Source organism: Triticum dicoccoides, chromosome 1A, assembly GCF_002162155.2.
Source record: "Triticum dicoccoides isolate Atlit2015 ecotype Zavitan chromosome 1A, WEW_v2.0, whole genome shotgun sequence".
Taxonomy (NCBI): Eukaryota; Viridiplantae; Streptophyta; class Magnoliopsida; order Poales; family Poaceae; genus Triticum; species Triticum dicoccoides.
The window spans coordinates 534,041,017-534,062,940 of record NC_041380.1 but is presented as its reverse complement, the minus strand read 5'-3'; the positions used below and the strand labels follow the sequence as shown (position 1 = coordinate 534,062,940).

The 21,924-nt window shown below is 45.2% G+C and overlaps 1 protein-coding gene across 4 annotated transcripts; it reads right to left on the bottom strand.

Moving 5' to 3' along the window:
- Window positions 1–1,111: 1,111 nt before the first annotated feature.
- LOC119286513 (serine/threonine-protein kinase tricornered-like) lies at window positions 1,112–9,375 on the bottom strand. 4 transcript variants are annotated; one of them, XM_037565893.1, is made up of 14 exons: window positions 9,174–9,369; window positions 8,131–8,518; window positions 7,225–7,399; window positions 5,373–5,456; window positions 5,039–5,280; window positions 4,716–4,953; window positions 3,662–3,741; window positions 3,464–3,548; window positions 2,800–2,931; window positions 2,599–2,712; window positions 2,019–2,066; window positions 1,810–1,894; window positions 1,658–1,714; window positions 1,112–1,567 (listed from the first exon to the last, which is right to left on the bottom strand). In XM_037565893.1, exons 2-14 carry the CDS (start codon window positions 8,340–8,342, stop codon window positions 1,446–1,448), a joined length of 1,674 nt encoding a protein of 557 aa, XP_037421790.1. In that variant the 5' UTR covers window positions 8,343–8,518; window positions 9,174–9,369; the 3' UTR covers window positions 1,112–1,445. The 4 variants fall into 4 exon arrangements, with proteins under 4 accessions (XP_037421790.1, XP_037421796.1, XP_037421808.1 ...); XM_037565899.1 differs by having other exon boundaries at window positions 9,234–9,369; XM_037565911.1 differs by lacking the exons at window positions 1,112–1,567; window positions 1,658–1,714; window positions 1,810–1,894 and adding an exon at window positions 2,478–2,529 and having other exon boundaries at window positions 2,048–2,066; window positions 9,174–9,374.
- Between the last annotated feature and the right edge of the window lie 12,549 nt (window positions 9,376–21,924).

The window sequence follows — 21,924 nt, the reverse complement described above, 5'->3', positions numbered from 1 at the left end:
GCCCAACTTTTCTCTTCTGGCATTAGCAAAAGACAGTACTCCCTCCCTTCGTTCGTAATGATGTTGTAGCTAGTGAAACGGTTTTTTATTTTGTGTTTTACCAATTTTTTTATTCACATATGTTAGTGGGAGTATGATCTTTTATTTAAATAAATATGTGTGTGTGTATAATGGCACCATTTTTTCCTCGTGTTCTTTTAAAATTTTATACTACTCACTTTGTGGATCTAAAAGTCATTTATTTACGACAGACAGCTGTGTCTTATTTTTGTTAAATGATAAGATATTTTGCAAGCTATGAAAAAATGTATTTAAAAAAATGCTATTGTACAGAAGGCTGCAATACAAGACACACAGCTTATTTTGCAGAAAGGTTTTTTGTAATTTCCACACAAGTCGCAAGTGGTAATACAAAATGTAAAATGCGAGTTTCTACTAAATATTCCGTCAGTTCCAAATTATAAGGCATTCTATATTTATTTTTTACGAATCAGATGCATATAGACGTGTTTTAGTGTGTTTGTTCACTTATTTCAGTCCGTATATAAATCCATATTGCAATATCCAAAACATCTTATACTTCAGAACAGAGGCAGTACATACATGCATGAACATTCTTTGTACAGTATTATAGCCTTGTGACAGACAGAAGCTGGCAAAACGATGTGAAAACCCATGCCTCCATCTTCAGCTCTGGTTAGCTCGAAAGATAGCTCATTGTTCTCTTTTGACGCGCAAATGCTGGCTTCAAGTGAGAATATTGGTCCCTGCCCCCCTGGCGTACACATTTCTCGCTTCGCTTTTGACGAAGAAATGCAACTGGTGGGCCGTACTCAGCATGTTACTCTCCACACACGGGCAAGAAATACCCTCGTCTGTTCCAAGCATTTGCATTCAAATGATTCCGCAACTGAGCCAGTGCCCGAAATTACAAGTTTCAGAACTCGTAACGCACATATAGAAGCACCAAAGCAAACAGGCGACATGGTTGGAATAAAGGGTTCGGTAAGCCAAAACCAGAACAAGCGTAACCCACAAATCATCATTGCCTGTCAAGATCTTGATAACCATATCAGTCAGTTTTACTGTAAGCTATAAAAATCTCTTCGAAAGGTTCAGAAAAGCAGAGGTGAATTCAATTGTAATACACATGCTCGTCAGAGCTGGTAGCAAGTATACACTTATGCTGTAGCCAGTAATAGCCGAGGACCCATCGCCGAGACTGTCAACCCAACATACGGCGAACCAAACAGGCATCACTGCTAACATCAAACACCATACTATTTTGGAGACAGGGGATGGATGTTGTTTTAACAAATTCACTAAAAAGAAAGCATCGGTTAGGATTTACAAAAGCTGGACGGGGTAACACCAAGACCAAAAGGCAACAGTTTTTTTTCCTCTCTTTTACTTTTCTGTGGTTTACTTTTCAAAACCTCCATATCCTATTTACGTCGAGGTTGGTATTGTTCTGGTGGGGCGCTTGAGTGAGAAGAAGGTTGTCCCTCCTTATGGGGCAACATATTTAAGAAACCGCCGTGCACAGGTTCATCTTCATCCATGCTCTCTGTTTCAATACGAACAAAGGTAAATGGATCGTGATCAATAAATGGTGAGGTGGGGAACCAAATGTAAAATACTGGCCAGTGCTAGTTACCAAACAATGTCTTGATGGTTGGCCGTTTTGATTTGGAACTCTTTTTCTTCAGCTCGGCTGTTGCATAAAAGCACGATTCAATTCTAAAACTAACAAACTAAGAATACAAAATCCCAAGGCCAAAGGCAATAGTGCAGTCAAGAGAGACTAACCAATCCCGGCAACTTCATCGTCATTCACAATTTCAAAGTTCTTGTACGTGTATCCAACAAAATTTGCATCCTTGGATGGAAGCATCTGGAAGAAAAAAAAATCTTTAGTGCCGACATGAAGCTGAACATGAGTGAACTCAATGTTCCCATGACATCATTATTTTTAAGCCAAAAATGCATGCTGCATTTCATGTTGAATTCAGGCATACCTTTCTCCATGGACCCGCCTTAGATGAACTCTGAACTTGTGCTCCAGTCTGTAAAAATATAGTTGAAACAAAGGTAAATGTAAGCATGACACCTTGAGCTTTCGACACAGTTCTAATTCAAGTCTCAACAGCATTTATCATGGAGATCTATCTAAGTAGTAGGTACATGGGAAACATGGCCCATATTTTAAAAGTTGTGTTTTCCCTGTGTCAATTAAGTGTATTGTAAAATTAAAAGTGCAAACCACTAAAAATAAAAGGTGAAAACAGGTAAAAAAGAAGGTTATTAGCAGCTTCCATGCGAATTGCAACTGCAGTAGATGCATATTTTACTGCTCGGAAATATAAAACGCACAGCATTCTGGAATCTCTTAAGTTAGCCACTGCATAACTGTGAGCCATGCCAACAGTCAATGCATGACAGACCACCGTCAGCACCAAAAAGAAGTGGGAACATACTTCAAGCCACTTTGGTTATCGACTGTCATGCACCGCAGAAACCATCAAGTGTCTGGAGCAGGAGATACTATTAATGCATATTGTCTAGAAAGATATACAAAGTGGAACCACAGAATATTACCTCCTCAAATTTCTCAAAGTTCTGAGTATCCAACTCGCCATTAACTTCTGGTATGAAAGCAGCTTTCATCTGATACAACTTTTCCCATTGGACACCTCTAAACCATGTATGTGCCTGAAGTGGATGACATGGTGTTATCAGCTAAGCAGGTAACTGAGAAAAATGAGGGTGTACTGTGTAGAACCAAGGTAAGGGACACACTTTTATTTCATGGGCTCCTTTTGTTCCAAGTCTCTGCTCAACATTACAGAGAAGTTTGCTAATGAGATCCTTAGTTTCAGAAGAAAGCTTTGCCTCTTCAGGAAATTTCAGGTGACTTCTCCAGTTCACAATCTGGATGAACAAAAAAGAGCATCAAACAGATCAGATTGCATTTTTGTACAGTTATACAAGTATTCTGTGTGCCAATGAACAAGTTAGGTGAATTGTTGGATACAAATTCCTACTACAGAACACTAAACAGGGTAAACCCAATATCATGAATGCAATGAATAATATAGTCCATATAAGGTGTATAGTAGGGAACTACTCCCTCCGTTCCGAATTACTTGTCGCAGGTATAGATGTATCTAGATGTATTTTAGTTCTAGATACATCCATTTCTGCGACGAGTAATTTGGAACGGAGGGAGTAGATATGAGCTGCAGTGACCAGCTACAACTATCAGAATCTATCCACAGGGTAGTAAAACTACAGGCAATTCACACTACTATGGTGCATCTATGCATTTTGCCCTGTCCTATGTGTTACAGATTTAACTAAAGTCAGTCTCGTGCGAGTCTGGCAAGCGTTACATAGGCTGAAGATGCCAAACCAAATAAACATCCTCAGTGATTGATTCATGAAGCCTGTGTGAGAGACATACCTTTCTGCAGGTCGACATTGGATCCTCCGAATAAAATGGGGGATAACCAACTAGCATTTCATACATGATAGCACCAAGGGACCACCTAATAAAGAAAGAAATGTGAGACCAAAAATCCATTTAATACATAAAGCATGTGCAATGAAAATTAAGAAGTTTAACGACTAAAGAAAATCATTACAAGATAAGAAACCTAACCAGTCACACTCCATTCCATATCCTTTCTTCAATAGAACCTCTGGAGCAATGTAATCAGGAGTACCAACTGTAGAATACGCCTGTATGACACAAGAATGACCAACATGTTAGCTATGCCAGTGGGGCATACTCGCTTGTTAACATAGCAAATCATAGACAACAGATATGAAAGGAAAAGCCAAGTCAAGATACAAATCCCACATAAGAAAAACCAATGTTTATCAAGAAGTACCATAATACATCATTTACACAACCCACTAGAAGTTCAAGCTTAGAATATGAGGTATTTGATTTCCTTGCAATAGTATATCGCCCCACTGAAGGAAGGTAACTGGGTTTCTTGAGCTGAGCAAACACTTTATTTAAAAACATCATGAAATTGGATTTGACTAGGTTCAACACCGTGAAGATTGGCATGTTACACCAAAACCATGCCTCCTTAGATCCGGACAGCTTATGTTTATGTTAATGTTTCTGTGTTCTTAATTTCTCATAGTTCTTCCTTGAGAAAGATTCATGTTCAAAATAGCTCCGACACATTTTCAGCGAAACAATAGATAAAAAGTTGAAATTTGATATGGTTTTTTGCAAGGTAGGAGGCCAAGAAAATGGATGCCTAGGAAATACGAAGATAGCATAAAGCCTGCTAGGACCATAGGGTCTGTCTTGTTTGATGCCCCAAGTTGACAAGCCAACATTTCAGCAATGTCAAAAGTTGCCATGTTTCGTTTATGAAGGTTGGTTTTCTGCCAATTCTGTGCCAAATTTTGGCAAGGTGCGTTAGGATAGTGATTGATTTGCTATCAACATTAGAGACAAGATAATACCTTGCCAAATTCAGTCAAATCCTGCCAACATTCATGGAGCCAGAAAATTGGGGACCACATTTCTACAAACTATTTTGGCAAGGCAAAACAAGACATGAAACCAAGTATGCCCATAGAAGTGTACTACAAACATTAATATATCAACTTATTAGACATGGCATCATAACATTGTTAATACTGTTTCCCAACCATCAATAAGTTGATTCCATCCTAGATGTGTTACTTACCAACATCCGACGGTTCTTTTGCCAATGTGACAGCTGCTCCTGCTGCGTACGCTTCGGTGCAGAAGAGTTAGTTAATCGACTGGTGTTATCGGGTAAAGGTTTAGCACCTTTTCCAGGTGTATAATCCGGTTCATTCAAATTTGGAAAATTACTGCTATCCAAAGGTTTGCACAATCCAAAGTCAGAAAGCTTCAAGTGACCACTGAGATCTAACAATAAATTATCTGGCTTGATATCCCTGACAGAAGAAACACAAAAATATATCTTAGATTACCTAAGCGGCAGAATTATTAACAGAGCAAGAGAACGGTTATACACGATACCTGTGAATGTAATTGTGCTTGTGAATGGACTCTATTGCTAGTACAGTTTCTGCGATGTAAAATTTGGCTTCATCTTCTGTCAGAGTGTCCTTGCGCATGAGCAAAGTCATCATGTCACCACCAGGAAGGTACTCCATGATGAGATACAAGAACTCATCATCTTGAAAAGAATAGTAAAGCTTTACTATGTACGCACTATCGACTTCTGCAAGGAGGTTTCTTTCGGCTTTGACGTGTTCCACCTGAAATGTGTACAAACATGACACTGTGTCAGAGGACAGCATATAACCAGAAATGGAAAATACAAAAAAACGGATAAACCGTACACGGTTACCTGGCCCCTACGAAGCATTTCAGATTTCTTAAGCTTTTTCATTGCATATACACTTTTAGAGGTCTTCTCTCTACAAAGACGCACCTGCATAATCACAATTCAGAATGACATTAAACATGACGCACATAGCGATGACCAAAAAAGTACAAATAACTGGCGATGGTTACTTTATTACATACGGCCCAGTTCTTTTGGCGGCTTATGACAGTGCCGCCCCCTCCCCAACTTATTCTAGAAGACGCCCCCCATATTGGTTGGAGCTTCTAAAGAAGCGCCCACGGTATGGGGGGGAGGGGGGCTTCTAAACTAAGCTAGGGAGGGGGCAGCTTATTGTAGAAGCCGGTAAAAGAACTGGGCTGTAACGGGCTAACTGGGCACACATTTTTATAGTGCAGGGGAAAGAACAACACAGCTGGAGAAGAATAGGAAGGCATAGGAAATAACTGAAAGAAAATATATCAGAAGAACAGAGCACACCACAAAACCAGGCCAGCATGTAAACGTTGCTTTATAAGTATACGGGTCAACTGCACTACGCAAAAACATTATTCTCATGTTCTCTTGCTGAAAAGGATGAAAGGTGAAATGCTTGTATGAAGGGACTCTTTTTATCCTGGTGTGATATATGAAGGGCGGGCCTAGCGCAGTGGTAGAGTCTCCACTTGTGGCCTGGAGGTCCTGGGTTCGAACCAGTCTCCTTGCAGAATTATCATGCAAGGGGTAAGGCTAACCCTACCTTGTGTGGGAGCTTTCGGCACTGGGTACACGCTCTTTTTTATGTGACTATATATCTCTACTTCACCACCATCTTATAAATTGGAGTTGGTGGTAGCGGTGAGTCCCCCCAAACTCCACCTCAATTTCCCTCGTCTATCTAGGACCCCTTCCGTTTTTAAAAAACAAACAGAAATAATGCAGTCGGGGAGCCTCGAACCTCACACTTGCCTCTACACCCAACTCAGTCAAACCAACAAGCTACCACCTCACGCATGTTTCGAAGGGGGAAGTCTTTCATAAGTACGGGGGAAAAAACTACGAGACAAACAAGCCAGTCAATCTGCCAACCAATTGTTTTCCCTGCTGCGGCTACTCCCCAATCCATGTCTTCCGGCCGGCCCTCCTTCCAACCTCAATCATCATCATCATCAACAACGACAACAACAAACCCTTTAGTCCCAAACAAGTTGGGGTTGGCTAGAGTAGAAACCCAAAAGATCTCGCAACCAACTCATGGTTCCAATCTCAATCATCCTAGCTTTCAAATTTCAAAATCCAGACATGGCTCTGCCGCTTCAAATCTTGCACTGGTGCTCCCATGGCCGCTGCAGTTACGCAAGGCCAGTGTTGCTGCTTGCTTGAGTTTTTCTTCGCAGTGTTGCAAGTGTGTTGGTTGTTCTATACTCTTAATTCAATACAACTACAATCATATTGTGGTTCCGTAGCAACGTAGGACATTGTTTTAAGGCGTCCTGCCTTGGACGCTTAGGTGGCAAGGCACCCTAGCAGCACCTTGCAATTTTTCCTGCCTTAGTCGCTTAGGCATCAGGGCGGTGGGTGCTTGCCTTAGGTCACCTTACAGCCTAAAGAACAATGACACATTGGCATGCTTGTAGACAAAGAATACACAGGACGTTCCGTGTTGAGCGGCAAGTAGAGGGAGCACAGCGCAGCACAATTTTGTGATTACATAAGAGATCATGTTTATGGGGAAAAGGTAGGATGAGCAATAGTGTCAAGCCCAATATTGGCCTTCTGAATCTACTATTGACAACCAGAATTAGAAGACCAAGAAATCATGCCACATAGGAGGTTAAACATATAAATAAACAACAGGGACCAAACTGAGAGGTACCTCTCCAAATGCACCTCTTCCAATAATTGTCAAAAGTTCAAAATCTTCAACCCCCATCTTGTGTCTTTGCAAACGCATATATTCAGTCTCCTTTTTCTCCAAATGTTTTAGAATGTTGTTCTGCTCTTCTGCAGGAACTTCAGCATCCTGTAATTTCCTCTCCAGCATCCAGCGCCTAAAAGAAGACAAAGATATCAGATCAGGATGATGACTAAATTGTAGCCAGTAAATTAGTCTCAAACAGAAGTGGCACATCAAAGCATGAAGCAGATTGAAATAAGTTACAATCGATGCAAAATATACATCTCAGGGAGTAATGTTGATACAAGTTTTAACTGAGAACAAAATAAACGATCAGACGCAGGTTATCAAAATTGTGCATTCACAATGCGGAAATTAACAGTGATGGTGTCAACCAAAATCTCTGAAAAGGACGGCTAGACGGCTTTCAAAATGGGTATATTAATCACCTTGAGCGAAGTGTTTTGAGATTAATATATCAAACCTGAAGACCAATTACAAGTCATATCTGGTAGTGAATTAAATGTTTTACTAAGCCACTTGTGCAACTGGAGGACTCAACAAACCGTTCAAGCTATGTACCTAATTTGGAGCTAGAGCTTTAATCCATTGGAACTCCTATTTATGGCGGTGACAAGGTCCCGACAACTTGTGTGGCCCAAGGACTTCATCTTAACAACCTGAATCGGTGTTTACCATTCCAATCCCAACATGGCATGTGATGTGTGTTAATAAGCATCCTGCTCGGTAATAGCAACAAGAAGGGTGCTTGTCGTTTTCCTACTCCGCAGCATGGTAGGATTTATTGAACCAGATGGAGTCAAGTACCTAAATCCACAGCTAAAGCAGGGGAAAGCGCGCCAAACATTTAAGTTGCCAGCCTACCTCTCTTTCCTATCTTGCAAGGACTTCATCTGAGTCTTGTAGTGGTTCTCAATGTACTGTTTTGCCGCAGCGACCTTCTGCTTGGTCGCGCTAGAAGGCGCGTCGTCGACGGGGGGCTTCCCGGGATCCTTCCCATGGCTGGCAGGCACCGCCGGGCTCTTGGACTTGTCCCGCGGCTGGAACTTCTGGAACCAACTTCTCGCGGAATCCATCTTGTGCTCACAATGGCATCATCTCCAAGACCAGAGAGCGTATTATATTGACCAATCCAGCAGCCGCCCACAGGCCAGAGGAGCTCTAGCTCTGAAGCGGTCAATACCCTCCAAATGGATCAGATGTCCAAACCGGCGCCTCCTCCGTAGAACCCGATGCTGGGAATGATGCCTATCTGGAAAAATCATAGAAAATTACCATCAAGTCAGAATCGTTCGCACAAGTTGCCATCCATCGCACGACTTACACGGGCGAGGGAGGGAACGGTCAATAGAATCCTTCCAAGTTTCTCCTATTCTCGGACACGACACCTAAACCCAGTCAAAAATCCCGAAACTAAACCACACTGGGCATGAACCCTCCGTCGACGGCAGCGGCTGACGCGCCGGTTACGAACCAGTAAAAGGAACGTAAGATCCCAATTCCCAGCCGAAACCCCCCACCCCCACCAAAAAAGAAAAAAAAATCCTCGAACAGCCGCATTCCGGCGAGGAGATTCGCGGAATTCGACCCAGAAATCGCATTGCCGGCTCGCGCGCGCGCGCGAGGCCCCCCGGAAATCGAGGACGAGGAGCGGCGCCAAAACCCCCCGTCAAACCACCGCAACACACGCCACCGCACTCCCGAGCCCGCGGCCGCGCGCGGCGTCGAATTCGCCGCCGGGAGCCCGCCAAAACCCCCGCTCCCGGCCGCAGCGGCGGCTACTACTCAATCCAGAGAGAGAGAGAGAGAGAGAGAGAGAGGGAGGGAGGGAGGGAGGCGGGGATGGGATAGCCATCCGGAACAGCCGGAGGGACCGGGCGGCGCGGATCGGCGGGCGGGGCGCTCACCTCGGCGGGGGCGGATCTCGGCGGCGACTGGAGCAAAAGGGGGAGGGAGGGGGGACTCACGCCTTTTTTTCCCTCTCTTCTCTTCTCTTCACCCCTGCCTGGCTGCGTCGCTCCGGGTTGGTTGTCCTTTTCGTGGGCAAAGGCAAAGCGTGTGAGGGGGAGGGAGGAGAGAGAAAAGGCCAGCCCCGCCGATGCGATGTGCACAGAGGGAGGGAGGGAGGGAGCGCTGCCTGTGCGTGCGTGCGTGTGAGAGAAGCGTGGCTTGGCTTTGACTCCCCGGAACGAAACTTCCGCGTGCCTTCTCTACCCTGTTTGAGCCTGCTCCACCCTCCTCCCTACTCTGTTGGTGGTGCTAGTTGTACTGCTGCGGCGCCGGGGGCGGGGTCCCCCACCTGCCGCGCACAACGCGACTGCCCCGGCTCGCTCCCCGGCCTGCACCGTCGCCGTCGGTCGGCCCATCAACCCGCTCGTCCCGCCCCGATGAGTGCTTTTTTTAATTTGTTCCATTTGCTTGTGCGGGTACGGCGCACGCCGCCTGCCGCCTTCGGGCGGCTCGGCGGGTTATCATCTAGTTGGCAAACCGTGTGTCCACGTTTTCTTTTATATAACTAGGTAATTGCTCGTGCATTGCAACGGGACATAAATATTCTAATGGTTCAGTATAATCATGACAAATATATACCTTTACAATCCTCATGCACATCTTGCCAAATCATGTCTTGTTCATAAACATTTAGCTAGAAAGCAAATATAAGATGTAATGCATCGTTCGATTCATTTTTATATGAACAGAATATGAACGGGCAATGAAACCCCAAGATTGAGTTCTACTCCCTCTACAACAAGATATGTTTTGACACTACAATAATGTCTAAAAATATCTTATATTATGTTACAGAGGGAATAGTTGCTTGTGTTTTTCGAACACCAACACATACGTAATCATATTGTCGTCTACCTCGCTTGGGAGATGAAGTGTATTATATGTCTATTTTGCAAGTGAAACAACTATTACCTGCACAGGAGACGTCATATTAAATTTCTTATTTACAAAAATAATGAAAGATGCATGCAATGATCACTCTAAATACAGAGTAGTACAACATGATGTTATGTGGTCCAGCTTCCACCCTTGTCACCTTGCTCTTTGATGACGATCGAGTCTCTGGAGACGAAATCCCATCAGCAGTGCCCATGGCATATGATCACAATTTACAGGTTATACATTAACATATACCAACATACTGGAATGTATGGAAATCTGGACATTAGTGCATGCCTTGAATCATTGACTGTCTTGAGCTTGTACTCCTTAACTGTTTCACCACCTGAATCTGTACTTCCCCTTTATAATTTCTCATGTACAACATCAGCATGATCTGAGAAGATAAGCACAGTCCACTACCGCAGGATTGTTATTATCTGAATTCTAATTGGAGTCACATGCTCTCGCTGTCCTGTCTTGCTCTTGCAGCAATAGCTGCTGCTGCCGCCTTTTTATTGGTGATCTCTCTGCTTTCTTACCACGCATAAGCACAATTAGAAAGCTGATGTGATGGTTGCTAATGCACGTACGCGAATGCAAGGAGCTCACCTCAGTGGGTGCTACGAACATGGCGGGCGGCCGTGGCGCAGCATCTTGAGAATCATGGTCTTGAGGTGCGGTACACTGGTGAGCCCGTTCGGTCGCCCGCGTCTATACAGATGAAACGTGCCCACAACGATAGGCCATAGGGATAAGAAAGAGATATATGAATCACGTTTTTAGAAAATCCAAATGAATAGTGCATGTGCAGGGCCGTTGATGGGGGAGTGCGAGCAGCCTAGAGATTTCTTTCCTTCGTTTCCGCAGATCTCGACAATTTCTTCCTGCATGCCACGCGCGGTCTCCGCGATTATCTTCCGTACATGCATCTGATTGCTTCATTCTGATTTGTTTACCGATTGGTGGAAAAAAGAAAGGAAATTGATGATCTCCATTGAGTTTATTGCATTACCAAAGAGGATATTCATTTTTTTGCACAATCAAGGAGGGTATTCATTACCGTACCATACATGTACTGATCACGTTTGTATTACAAAACAAAAGATTGGTTACCATACATGAATTATTTGGTTGCCAAAAATATAGCGGGTCCATCCAGCCAGATGTGAATAAAACCGGCAAATAGGGAACCAGCAGAAAGAAAACCGGTAGAGGGAGGAAAGAAAATCGGTGGTGGGTGGGGCCGTGGGGATCGTACGAAAGGATGGACGAAGGGTGGGCGACGTAAGAGGGGAGAGGGAACCTTACGTTTCTTTTAGATAGTAGAGATTTCTTTCTTTATTCAAGAGGTGCTTACTTATTTCTTAATCGATCGATCTGGAGTACATAGTTATTTTTAGGCTGAAATTTATAGGTGGCCATTGATGGCCTTCATCCTTGTGTGCTTGCAAAAATAAAAATGAGCAGGTCGGACGGTTTTTAGCACCGGCTTCAAAATGGTGGCAAACCCGCATCGCGTTTCAGTCGTGCGCTGCTAAGTGTCGGTCACTCTCCTCGACTCGCGATTTTCCAAGTGGGAAAATGTCTTGGCCTGCATTTTTCTCAACACTGGCGTCGTTGCCACCTTACATGATGATAGAATTTGTCGTTGTACGATCATCATGGATCATCCGTATTTACTCGTGAAGGGGCGGTGGTAGTAGATGACAATCGTTGCGTCGTTGCCACCTTAATGGCCGTTGATGTCTTCTCGTCTAGGTCGGTAACAGTTGCCGACACCGTCCATTTGTAGTCATATGCCGCCCATGGTGGACAAACGCTAGGAGGGCTCAACCAACAACAACCCCCTACCCCCGTCCGCTCTTTCAATGTACAAGTCGGTGATAATTTGTCTCCGATGGAGCCCTGGCCTCCTTGGCGTGGGTTCAACTCCACCTCGTTATTCCCTTGACCTGTCGTGTCGCTTTGCTCATCGTTGCATTGCTCATGGATGAAATATTGCGAGGGTATTGATTCCGATCCCAGTGACTGGAGGGTGTCGCGGGGATCCAGTCTTGCGTTAGATTCATGGGTTTTTTATTATTTGTTTGATCCGCTCATAGTTTGGTATTTACAACCCCTGGGGCATTGGAGATTTTTAAGCAATGTGTTTGACTTGTCTCTATGGTTATGTCTTTACAACACATTTTTATCATCCATATAATCCATGATAAACGACTAGCCGGTTCAAAGTTAGCCATGAAAACGGACTAGCCATTTCCAACGCCAGGTCCTCAAATCAAGGTCTCGCCGACCATGCCCCACAGCGACCGGCATATTTCCGACGAGTCCCACCGACGTTCACACAGTTGCTGTTACATCTCGTGGGAAAACACCCACAGACGCATTTACAAAGTCGGCAACGCCCGAGTAGAGTACAGCAGCGACGTAGCGTACGTAGACGTATAATCGTATTAAAAGCCGCCGATCGGCAGTAGACTAGACACACGCACAACCTACGTACGTACCGCTGCTGGAATTGATGCACCACCTACCCAGAGCCTGCCGCTAATCGTACCTACGCGTTCGTTTTTTTTTTTTTTTGCCATCCCACGAGTGCCTCGGAGCTACTCCTTTTTTTCCAAGCGAGTTGCTAGCGTTTCCTGAAGAGTTGGCGACTGTGTTGCCACCAGCCACGTACCGTTGAGCAAGCAAAAGAGAAAAAATCACGCGACGTTTGTCACTCGTGTGCTCCGAGTCCCAACAGCCTGCGGATGTGCGAATCAACCTGTGGTTGAGTTGGTTAGGTGTACAGTGGTATTCTCAACTTATTAGGATTCAAATTTTGATGCTCACATTATTCCTGAATTTATTTTAGAATTTTCCAGCGATGCGCTTTCAGTGAGAGGAGACGTTCCCATCGACGACAAGGCGCCTACGATGACTTCGTAAATCTCAAGATGATATGTCGGCTCAGTCTCTCGGAGATGCTCATAGGGATAGGATGTGCGTGCGTGCGTTTATAGGGGTGAGTGTATGCGCGTGTATATGAGCGCTTGTGTCTGTATTGATGAAAAAAAAAAACAGCCTGCGGATGCGTGAGACGGAACGTACTACTAGCAGCTCGGGTAGTTCCGACCCGATCGACGGTGCGAACCCAACACAGGCGAGGAGTCGCCGCCGGCCGGCCGGCCGTGCTGACGGTTCCGGCCTACCCCGCCCCTACCATGTCCGCCACGTCCACGTAGCTGCCGCTCCCCATCGACGGTGGAGTCGCCGTCGGGCGAGGTTCCTTTGGCTTCACCCCAGCGCCGGGGCAGGTGCACCCACCCACCGCGTCCTGCTGCACTCTCGCCGTCGCCGCGGATGATGTGGGCTTGTGCTGTGCGACGAGCCAGGGACGGTTTCTTGCGGGGACGCACAGCGGAGTTGGAGGTCTGGCGGCTGATCCATCGCTTTCTTGGGGAGGAGAGGGCGGACAGGTCTGTGCCTGATCCACGACGAACAGGGACAGCCCCTAAAGTCAGACCCGACCTGATCGCTGATGCGGACTTGATTATTAGTGTTGTGGACCGAGAAGCAGGCATGGGCCGAGTCGTGGATCGGTCGAAGCCGGTACATGTTCGCACCGATCCATGGGCGAGGACTGGTCATTTCTTCTTCTTTTTCTACGATCCTTCAAGTCGGAAGCGCAAGACGGGTGCTGTCAGGTGTTTTCAATTGTCATTTTTATCTGATGAGTAGGGTTTTCTGTTAGCGAATCTGATGAGTAGCTTTGGTCAGTCGGATGTAGGCTTTGTTTGGTTTATAAGTCCTAGGACTTTTTTTAGTCCCAACTTATAAGTCCTAAGTCTCTAAAAAGTCCCTATCTGTTTGGTTTCTATGATTTAATATAGATTAAAAGACCATACTATAATTATAAGTTCCTATAAGTCCCTCCTTAAGAGTCTTATTTCATAAGTTCTAAATGCCCATTTTAAGTCCTTATAAGTTCCTCCTGTTTGGTTAAGATGAAACTTATAGGAACTTTTTTAAATCCCTAAATCAATAAGTCCCTGAAAACAAACACCCTCTGAGTCGGTGTGATGATCTTTTGGTCATACGTAGGAGGTACAGGTGGTACCGCAGTCACAATTACTTTGACGCGCGATCCAAAAGGAAACGCAGCTTTGGGGTGAAGATGGTCCGTACGCGGAGTTTCGGTGCGGAGCAGCTTTGATCAACCATGTTGATGCTGTCGTGTAATTAATCATACGGAGAGGGCTCATGGCCCATGTGCACTTGAAGCTTATTAAGCCGGCCAGAGTGGTCATCTTGTCCTCTTAATGTTAGCCGTGTGTAAGTTTATCATGTTGTTAAGATTAGCCAAATACATGTGTGCAGTGTTGGAAATATGAGCAAATTACTATGAGATTTAATCCGAATAAACAGAAGATAAATCATGACTACAACAACAGAGATTAAACTAATCATGCGAACTAGCATAGCAGATGAACATATCACATCTAGGGCACATACTAGAAGCATGAATTCTACCACGATCTCGAACAGGAAGGATAGAATCACATACGGTGCAGCGGGTGCAGCACCGCCGGCGTTGACGTTGTCGCCCATGTCGTCGAGGACGAGGTTGCCGAGGTCGGGGAAGAAGTCGTCGTTCGCGAAGTCGTCGCTGCCAGCAGTCGCGCGAGTGCGCTCCCCAAAAACCTGATCGCCCCTTTCCCGTACAAGATCACGAGAGGCGGGGTTCCGGAGGCCTGCTGTCCCTTCTCGCAGTGCACGCCGGAAGGAGGGATGGAGAAGACTTGCTTGGCGGCGCAATGATCTGGAACGGTGGTGAGAAACCATACGAAGCGGCGGCGGCTAGGGTAGACACCTGCCTGACTATATAGTGCGGGCCGGGTAGGTCGTGGGAGTAAACCCCACGTCCGAGTCGTCACGATCCAAAAGAATCGGAAACGGTTCAGTAATTAACGCGTCCGTTAATTATTAATTAATGACTCATTAATTTTCCCATGCAGCAAAAATATAGACAACGTGCATAGCTCTGTCCTCGGCTCGGCTCAATCCCGCAACCCGCGGCGCGGCGCGTCGTGACGAGGCGTGGCGTGGCGAGGCGAGCGAGAAGGAGGAGCGCGTGTGTAGGTCTCCTTTCTCATGCTCATACAAATGGTAGAAGAGCTCACCTTATAAAGAGGTGCAACTCTCTCTCAACTTTCGGGGTGGGACTAAACTTTAGCCTCACTCACTCCACTCACATGTGTGCATGAATGGGCCAAGAGAATTTCAGAATTTTAGTTGGGCTTTGGGCCAAAGGCCTACTAGCAAAATTCCAACAATCCCCCACAAAGTCTCATTGGCACATCTCATCATTTAGTTCCAAAACATTGTTTTATATATCGGTGCTTAGTGGAGACTGTGAAGTTGAACTTCCACTTAGAAATTTATGCTACACTAGATCACAACTTGAATAGTGGACTATGCCTTGAACTACAAGTTTTCTGTGAAACTAGTTTCACACAAATTCTTGACCGATACTGGGCTGCCGCAAGGCTTCCCCGCGGGTGGAGCATATACGTCATACTCCAGGGCCTTTCATGAATTTATTAGAGAACACCCAATTCTCATAGACTGCGACATTAACAGTCAAATTCATATAGGTGTGTTCCTTAGAAGATGTTCTGCAGGACAACATCTCTGCTTACCTGAATAAGCCACTTGGAACACATTAAGATAAGTATCAACCTGCCATGCAGATCACGAGAGTATTGCATCTTCACGGAGTGGGATAATTAATATAGGGATACTCTCCTCCCAGCTGACCAACAGCTTGTCTCCCACTTCTACTTCACGGGATCTCCGATCACATAGAGTGGTTTACCACTATGGACAACTCATGCGGTGGGTCTCAAACCCATCTCCATCGATGCATTATCTATCACATTACGTGATAGACCCTTTGTGAAGGGATCTGCCAAGTTTTTCGACGTTTGGATATAATCCAACGTAATAACTCCGGAGTTCCTCAATTTTCTGACAGATTTTAGTCTCCTCTTCACATGCCTTGAGGACTTCATATTGTCCTTAGAACTGTTTATCTTGACGATCACAGCTTGATTATCACAGTTCATCAGGATAGGGGGTATTGGTTTTTCAACCATAGGTAAGTCCATCAAGAGTTCACGAAGCCACTCTGATTCAACAGTGGCAGTGTCTAATGATGTGAGTTCTGCTTCCATAGTTGACCTCGTTAAGATGGTCTGCTTGCAAGACTTCCAGGAAACAGCGCCACCACCAAGTGTAAAAACATAACCACTTGTGGCCTTAATCTCATCAGCATCAGATATCCAGTTTGAGTCACTATAACCCTCCAGTACCCTTGGATACCCGGTGTAGTGAATCCCATAGCTCGCGGTGCCTTTCAAATAGCGCATAACTCTCTCAAGCGCATGCCAATGATCATCTCCCGGTTTTGACACAAACCGACTCAGCTTGCTCACAACAAAAGAGATGTCAGGCCTCGTGGCACTCGCCAAATACATAAGCGAGCCACTAATCTGAGAATACCTCAGTTGATCTCTAGCAATCCGTCGATTATTTCGAAGCAACACACTAGCATCATATGGAGTTGGAGAAGGCGTGCAGTCGCTATACCCAAAACGACTCAAGACCTTTTCCACATAATAAGACTGAAGTAGTGTGATCCCACCATTCTCATCTCTCAACAGCTTGATGTTTAAGATAACATCAGCTACTCCTAGATCCTTCATCTCAAAACAGCGAGATAAGAAATCCTTAACCTCCTTGATTAAATCAAGTTTGGTTCCAAAGATCAATATGTCGTCGACATACAGACAAAGAATAACTCCTTCGCCCCCACCATAGCGATAGTACACGCACTTGTCACCATCGTTTACTACAAAGTCGGCAGCAGTTAATGTTCTTTCGAACTTCTCATGCCACTCCTTAGGAGCTTGTTTAAGGCCATATAAAGACTTTAATAACTTGCACACCTTTCCTTCTTGACCAGGTACTACAAAACCATCTGGCTGATCCATGTAAATTTCCTCCTTCAACTCTCCATTGAGGAAAGCCGTCTTAACGTCCATTTGATGAACGAGAAGACCATGTGAGGCAGCCAGTGATAGTAGCACCCGAATTGTGGTCAGTCTAGCCACGGGTGAGTAAGTATCAAAGAAGTCTTCACCTTCTTTCTGGGTATAACCCTTGGCCACAAGCCGTGCCTTGTACTTTTCAATCGTACCATCAGGTCTAAGCTTCTTCTTGAACACCCACTTACATCCTACAGGTTTGCACCCATAAGGACGGTCAGTGATCTCCCAGGTACCGTTAGCTAAGATGGAATCCATCTCGCTACGTACAGCTTCCTTCCAGTAGTCAGCATCAGGAGATGCATAGGCTTCTCAAATAGTCCTGGGTGTGTCATCCACGAGGTACACAATGAAATCATCACCAAAAGACTTTGCAGTCCTCTGTCTCTTACTCCTCATAGGAGTTCCATTGTTACCCTCAACAGGATTCTCAATGTGTTCCATCGCAATGGTGGGTTCAGGAATTATAGTGAATTCCTCACTAGATGGAGTAGGTATCTCCTGATTTGATGAACTCGACATATCCTTCATAGGAAATATGTCCTCAAAGAAAGTTGCATCATTTGATTCCATAATCGTACCAACATGCATGTCGGATGCCTCAGATTTTATTATCAAAAATCTATAGCCGATGCTATGAAAAGCATAGCACAGAAGAACACAATCCACGGTTTTTGGTCCAAGCTTGCGCTTCTTGGGAATTGGTATATTGACTTTCGCCAAACAACCCCAAGTACGTAGGTAAGAGAGTTTCAACCTTTTCCTTTCCCATTCCTCAAATGGAGTCATGGTCTTATGCTTTGTGGGAACTCGGTTTAGGACATGACACGCAGTCATTAGCGCCTCCCCCCACCATTCCTTGGATAGACCCGAAGTGTCTAACATGGTGTTAACCATATCAGTTAGAGTTCGGTTCTTTCTTTCGGCTACCCCATTTGACTGGGGTGAGTAGGGAGGCGTCCTCTCATGGATTATACCATGTTCCGCACAAAACAGATCAAATTCATTGGAAAAATACTCTCCACCACGATCGGACCTAAGCCGTTTAATTTTTCGATCAAGTTGGTTCTCTGCCTCAGCTTTATAGTTTTTAAAGAAAGTCAAAGCCTCATCTTTTGATTTCAGAAGATACACATAACAATATCTAGTGGAGTCATCAATCAACGTCATGAAGTATCTCTTTCCACCTTTTGTCAACACGCCATTCATCTCACAAAGATCAGAATGTATAAGCTCTAGTGGCGCCAAGTCTCTTGCCTCTGCAGTCTTATGGGACTTGCGAGGTTGCTTAGCTTGCACACATACTTGGCACTTGGAGCCTTTGACAGTAGAGATTTTCGGAATTAAATTCATATTGGCTAACCGCGTCATGCAACCAAAGTTAATATGACAGAGTCGTGAATGCCAAATATCAGACTCATTATTGTGGCAAACATTATTAATAACTTTAGTGCAAATATCTGACAAAGATAGGCGGAACAAGCCTCCGCACTCATAGCCTTTTCCAACAAATTGTCCACACTTACAAATTACAACTTTATTGGATTCGAAAACCAACTTAAAACCATCTCGACATAAATGGGAACCACCAACGAGATTTTTATTGATGGACGGCACATGATGAACGTTCTTCAGACACACAGTCTTCCCTGGAGTAAACTTCAGATCAACCGTACCAACACCTCGAACGATGGCATGTGACCCATTCCCCATCAGCACGGGTGAAGTCCCTGTTGCCTGGTAAGAAGAAAACATGGAGGCGTCAGCACAAAACATGTACATTGGCACCGGTGTCAATTAACCAATCAGGGGATTGAAATACTGAAAGGATGGTAGGAAAAATACCGTACCCTGATTCCTTCATATCAGTATCACCGATGACAACATTAGCGGACTTGCCGCTCTTCTCATGTTCGCGCTCCTCAAAGCAGTTAGGACACTTCGGAGCCCAGTGATTAGGATCACCGCAGACATGGCAAAGTCCCTTCCCCTTCTTATGAGAATTCTTCTTGAAGTTGGTAGAATGTGATGGCTTGTTCTTTGTATCAAACTTGCCTTTGCCCTGAGTTTTGTTCTTATTGTTTTTGAACTTGTTGGGCTGGGAGTTCTTCTTCTATACCATGTGGGCACTAGAACCTCCCTCAGCAACTCGAGCACGTGTGTCCTTTGCTCTCGCCTTCTCTTCAACATCAAGAGTACCAATGAGATCCGCAACGGAAAACTCCTGTCTCTTGTGTTTCAGGGAAGTAGCGAAATTGTTCCACGAAGGTGGAAGCTTGGCAATGATGCCTCCGGCAAAAAAATTGTCCGGCAACACACACTTGAAGTACTCAAGTTCTTTTGCGAGCGACTGTATCTCATGAGCCTGCTGTACAACAGGGCACTCATCAGTCATCTTGTAGTCATAGAATTGCTCCATGACGTACAACTCGCTGCCGGCGTCCGAGGCACCAAACTTGGCCTCGAGCGCAGCCCACATGTCCTTGCCGTTGTCAAACGACATATACGAATCCACAATGGAGTCATCAAGAACACTCAGAAGAGCGCCTTTAAAGAGGGTATCGATCTTCTCAAAAGCTTCCAGCTGTGCTAGATTAAGATCGCCCTCAGGCTTGCCTTTGGTGGCACCATAGCAGCCCATGGTCTGAAACCAGTAGACTGCTCTCGTGCGCCACCTCTTATATTGCGGCCCCTGAAAGGCAGGCGGCTTCAGATGCGCAGCAAAACCACTCGGAGTAAATTGCCTATCATCAGGTTTTTGGATTGTTGGAAATATGAGCAAATTACTACGAGATTTAATCCGAATAAACAGAAGATAAATCATGACCACAGCAGCAGAGATTAAACTAGTCATGCGAACTAGCATACCAGATGAACATATCACATCTAGGGCACATACTAGAAGCATAAATTCTACCACGATCTCGAACAGGAATGATAGAATCACATACGGTGCAGCGGGTGCAGCACCGCCGGCGTTGACGTTGTCGCCCATGTCGTCGAGGACGAGGTTGCCGAGGTCGGGGAAGAAGTCGTCGTTCGCGAAGTCATCGCTGCCAACAGTCGCGCGAGTGCGCTCCCCAAAAACCTGATCGCCCCTCTCCCGTACAGGATCACGAGAGGCGGGGTTCCGGAGGCCTGCTGTCCCTTCTCGCGGTGCACGCTGGAAGGAGGGATGGAGAAGACTTGCTTGGCGGTGCAATGATCTGGAACGGTGGTGAGAAACCATACGAAGCGGCGACGACTAGGGTAGACGTCTGCCTGACTATATAGTGCGGGCCGGGTAGGTCGTGGGAGTAAACCCCACGTCTGAGTCGTCATGATCCAAAAGAATCGGAAATGGTTCAGTAATTAACGCGTCCGTTAATTATTAATTAATGACTTATTAATTTTCCCATGCAGCAAAAATATAGACAACGTGCATAGCTCTGTCCTCGGCTCGGCTCAATCCCGCAACCCGCGGCGCGGCGCGTCATGATGAGGCGTGGCGTGGCGAGGCGAGCGAGGAGGAGGAGCACGTGTGTAGGTCTCCTCTTCTCATGCTCATACAAGTGGTAGAAGAGCTCACCTTATAAAGAGGTGCAACTCTCTCTCAACTTTCGGGGTGGGACTAAACTTTAGCCTCACTCACTCCACTCACATGTGTGCATGAATGGGCCAAGAGAATTTCAGAATTTTAGTTGGGCTTTGAGCCAAAGGCCTACTAGCAAAATTCCAACAATCCCCCACAAAGTCTCATTGGCACATCTCATCATTTAGTTCCAAAACATTGTTTTATATATCGGTGCTTAGTGGAGACTGTGAAGTTGAACTTCCACTTAGAAATTTATGCTACACTAGATCACAACTTTAATAGTGGACTATGCCTTGAACTACAAGTTTTCTGTGAAACTAGTTTCACACAAATTCTTGACCGATACTGGGCTGCCGCAAGGCTTCCCCGCGGGTGGAGCATATACGTCATACTCCAGGGCCTTTCATGAATTTATTAGAGAACACCCAATTCTCATAGACTGCGACATTAACAGTCAAATTCATATAGGTGTGTTCCTTAGAAGATGTTCTGCAGGACAACATCTCTGCTTACCTGAATAAGCCACTTGGAACACATTAAGATAAGTATCAACCTGCCATGCAGATCACGAGAGTATTGCATCTTCACGGAGTGGGATAATTAATATAGGGATACTCTCCTCCCAGCTGACCAACAGCTTGTCTCCCACTTCTACTTCACGGGATCTCCGATCACATAGAGTGGTTTACCACTATGGACAACTCATGCGGTGGGTCTCAAACCCATCTCCATCGATGCATTATCTATCACATTACGTGATAGACCCTTTGTGAAGGGATCTGCCAAGTTTTTCGACGTTTGGATATAATCCAACGTAATAACTCCGGAGTTCCTCAATTTTCTGACAGATTTTAGTCTCCTCTTCACATGCCTTGAGGACTTCATATTGTCCTTAGAACTGTTTATCTTGACGATCACAGCTTGATTATCACAGTTCATCAGGATAGGGGGTATTGGTTTTTCAACCATAGGTAAGTCCATCAAGAGTTCACGAAGCCACTCTGATTCAACAGTGGCAGTGTCTAATGATGTGAGTTCTGCTTCCATAGTTGACCTCGTTAAGATGGTCTGCTTGCAAGACTTCCAGGAAACAGCGCCACC